This window comes from Carlito syrichta, unplaced genomic scaffold (assembly GCF_000164805.1).
Source record: "Carlito syrichta isolate Samal-C Ts95f unplaced genomic scaffold, Tarsius_syrichta-2.0.1 Scaffold301634, whole genome shotgun sequence".
Classification (NCBI taxonomy): Eukaryota; Metazoa; Chordata; class Mammalia; order Primates; family Tarsiidae; genus Carlito; species Carlito syrichta.
In genome coordinates this window covers 233,960-238,020 of record NW_007245730.1, presented here as the reverse complement: position 1 = coordinate 238,020, position 4,061 = coordinate 233,960, and the positions used below count along the sequence as shown (strand labels likewise).

General features: G+C 39.8%; 1 protein-coding gene across 1 annotated transcript in view; it reads right to left on the bottom strand.

The window, feature by feature from the left end:
• Nucleotides 1–1,350: 1,350 nt before the first annotated feature.
• DNAJA2 (DnaJ heat shock protein family (Hsp40) member A2) overlaps nt 1,351–4,061 on the bottom strand; it is a 22,958-nt gene continuing 20,247 nt past the window's right edge. The window contains exon 9 of the mRNA XM_008055021.1: nt 1,351–3,125. Coding sequence (XP_008053212.1) covers nt 2,934–3,125 — 192 coding nt within the window. The 3' untranslated portion in view covers nt 1,351–2,933. The remainder of the gene's footprint in view (nt 3,126–4,061) is intronic.

The window sequence follows — 4,061 nt, the reverse complement described above, 5'->3', positions numbered from 1 at the left end:
CAGGCTCAGGCAATCCACTCACCTCAGCCTCCCAAAGGCGCGTGATTACAGGCTGAGCCACTGAGCCCGGCTATGTATCTTAACTTTGAACAAAGATGGTTAAAAAGTAAAAACAGAAAAAGTCGGCTGGGCTCGGTGGCTCAGCCTGTAATCCTAGCACTTTGGGAGCCTGCGGGTTCAAAACCAGCCTGGGCAACTTGGCAAGACCTCATCTCTATAATAAAATAAAAATTAGCCGGGTGTGGTAGTGCGTGCCCAGCAGGTCAATGCTGGAGTGGCCGTGAGTGTGCCACTGCACTCCAGCCTGGGCAACAGAATGAGACTCCAAAAAAAAGGAAAAAAATAGAAAAAGCTTGTAGAATATATAAATACAGAATCTAAAGAAAATATTTTTGCACAGTTGTATGTGTCGCAAGTCAAATATTATTACAAGTTAGGATTAACTTATAAGATCAAAAAGCTACAGTAAGATAAGGATAATTTACTATTTAAGAAAAGTTTAAAAAAAAAAATGTGTAGTAGTTTTATAAAAGCCTACAGCAGCACACAGGAACATCCTAGGCCCTCACATTCACCCACTTATCTAGGTAAGCTTCTACTCATGGTCAGTGCCCTCTAGAGGGCACTATTCTTTTAGACATTTTTGCCATACCTTTTCTGTTTAAATACACAAATACCATTATTTAACAATTGCCTGCAGTACTCAGTAACATGCTGTACAGATTTATAGCCCAGGGGCACTACGCTCCACTGTATAGCCTAGTGGTGTAGGAAGCCATGCCATCTAGGTTTGTGTCAGTACATTCTTTGTTCGCATGAAATTGCCTAACGTTTCAGTGTATCCCCGTTGTTCACAAACATGACTGTGCTGCATGCTGTGGACAAGGATAAACCTTGAAAATATGCTAAACTGCATCATCACAAAAGGCCATATATTGATTTCATTTATGCAAAATGTCTATAATAGGCAACCATTTGGAAAAAGAATTAGCCATTAGTGATTGCACTGGAAAGAGTGGAATGCTAATAGATTCAGGGCTACTTCTTGGGAATGATAAAAATGTTCTGAAATTAGTGGTCATGGTTGCAACAAATCTGAATATAATGAAAAAGACCGAATATCATGTGGTACATTTTTTAAAGGGCAAATTTTATGATATATAAATTACATCTTAAAGCTGTTATGAAAAATTATGTGGTGATATTATATATGCTTATTCTCTAGAAAGGTGCCCTCTAAGTAGAGCAAGTGTTAGTGAAACAGATCTCAACAGGGTTTCTTCCCCTTTCAAAGTTTTCTTTGCTCTGGTCAACACCTGGGTAGAAGAACTGAAAGACAGACAACTGAACAACTGTTTTAATAAACCTTTATTGGAAAGGCTACAAACTTCATATTGCCACGGCATTTCTTATGCTTAAAAGTGGTTGTGGGAAAGTAACCTCAGATACAAAAACTACTATGCTGTTGAATCTCACCCAGGCTCGCTGTAAAATACTTTTGTACAACGGAGGTAGAGTGGATAAGATAGGGCAATAATTAAAACTTCACAGGCCTTGATTATGTATCAGAGTATCTTTTTGCATTCAGGTTTTAACAGACCTGGAAATAAACTACAAGTATTATCTTTAGGCTCAGGGGGGCATAATACATTTTACATGTTTACTTTTCAGTTCTCCCCATTTGCTCCTTTACAGATGTAAAGTGTGCACCTGATGGCTCTTTTCCCTCAAATAAGTGTGTTTTAAAAATATCTACTCTGGGAATGAAGAGGTCAAAATCAGAAGATGGAAAGAAAAACACATTCTTTTCAAGAGTTTTACCTGATTTTCCCTAATACCAGTCTGAAAGTCTTACTTTTCTATAAAACATTATAGAAAAATCAAAGTAATAATCAATGGCTTCCCTCAATTTCAAATATTCAAACTTAATAGAGACAGAGCATTTTTAACATTTAATGAAAACAGAGCTTTTTTCACAGATTCTATGCAGACATGGTTTTACTAATTTGCTGTTACCTTATCTTTAAGAGGGGATGGTGGCAGAGAGGTCCAGAGGCCTGGGCTAACCCAGTGCTCGGGATCATAACTTAGGAGTGACTCTGCAGAGCATGAATTGAAGCCATTAAAGCCTGTTTCTATGATCTTTTGTCTTTTAAAATTCTAAAATGGGCATGTGCCTGAGTCATAAGCTTCAGGCCAATGGGTTTTTAAGGGCTGTTTAAGAACCAGAAGGATACAATCTCCAGTTTAAGGACACATTTTACAGTTTAAAATATGTTCTGTCTAAAAATGTGACACAAAGAATAATTTACACCAACTGCTTTTTATTATCGAATTTCAGAAACCTTTCACAAGATGGTAAAAAAAAAAAAAAAAAGAAAACAAAAAAAACCAAAAAACTTTACAACCACAGCTAATGTAATTTTTCCCATTGTTCCCAGTCAGCTCCAAACCCATTGTGCGCAAAGCCCATTTTTTCCATGCATCTAAATGATAGATACAGGCTATGAAATTCTTTATTCTATTTTGTAGCAGCTTATGCAGGTGCAGCCAAACACAAAGCTTCAGGACAAAATGTACAAACTTTACAATGTGGGATTTGAATTCGAAATATGAAACATAAAATCTACACAAAACTGATAAAAATCAAGCACAGATACCAGGACTGAAACTTATAACCCATGTGTGAAAGGGAGTCTTGTTTCCTTTCAAGTGCTTTATTCTGCTACAGAACAGTCGAAATGAAGATGTAAAGCTTTGTGGTTAGTTTAAATTATACACTCTGTAGATACTATACCAATTTTAAAAGTTACACATAGACCAAACAATGTCCATCAGTTCTCCTGGATTGATCAGACACTCCAGCAGGATTGCTGAGAACAAATCAGGCAAATGTGGAAAGCAAATCCACCTGTGCAATGTGTTTGCAGAGCTTACTGATGGGCACACTGAACTCCAGGTCCATGATGGCTGCTGCTTTCTTCATCAGAGCTGTCGTTATAGGCTTCACGCCTCTGACCACCTCCAGAGCCTCGAGTGTTATCAAATTCCTGAAGCTCTACCTCCTCTGTTTCTCCAATTATGTTAGGAACTTCTGGTCTAGATGGCAGAAGGTCTTCTAGCTCCTTCATTAAAACAAGCAAAAATCAGGATAGTAGCAATAGCTTCATCAACTTTCCTTTTGATACAATTCAGTACATGCTTCTCTTAGTTAAAACAGGAAAGTGGACTGGTGTTTGCATTTTAGTTAGAGATCACAAACTGATGACCCAAAGGCCAAATCTGCAGGCATCTTTTATGAAACCCATTCACTGCTTTAAAAACAAAAAGATGGGCTGGGCGCAGTGGCCCAAGCCTGTAATCCTAGTACTTTGGGAGATGGGGGCAAGAGGCTTGCCTGAGTCCAGGGGTTTGAGACCAGCCTGGGCAACCTGGCAAGATCTCGTCTCTACAATAAACCAAAAAAATGCACCAGGCGTGGTGGCATGTACCTATAGTTCTGCTAGTTGGAAGTCTGAGATGGAAGGATCGCCTGAGTCAGCAGGTTGAAGATGCAGTGGCTGTGAGCATGCCACTGCACTTCAGCCTGGGCAACAGAGTGAGACTCCAATTAAAAAAAAAAAAGATGGAAATGGTTGCCAACATTTAAACGTTGAAAAATCTCACAGGAGACATGCCTTCCTACATCCTGCATGGAGCACCAACTGATGCAGGGTGGGGTCTGTCCTCTTCAGGTGAGGGTTCTACTCTCCAGGGAGTACCAGTCCTCCCTCTCACTACCATTCACATACCCAGTCTGTTTTGTATCTTTACAGCCTGGCTCCATACAGATTTACACTAGCGACTCTTGACTTCCTAACAACCAGAAAAACCCATCAATCACATAAATATCAAAAGGTAAAAATTTCAACTGGTAATCTTTTTTTTTTTTTTTTGAGTTAGAGTCTCGCTCTGTCGCCCAGACTGGAGTGCAGTGGCCTGCTCCCAGGCACCACAGCCTCGACCTGCTGGGCTCCGGCGATCCTTCCGCCTCAGCCTTCCAAGCAGCTGGAACTACAGGG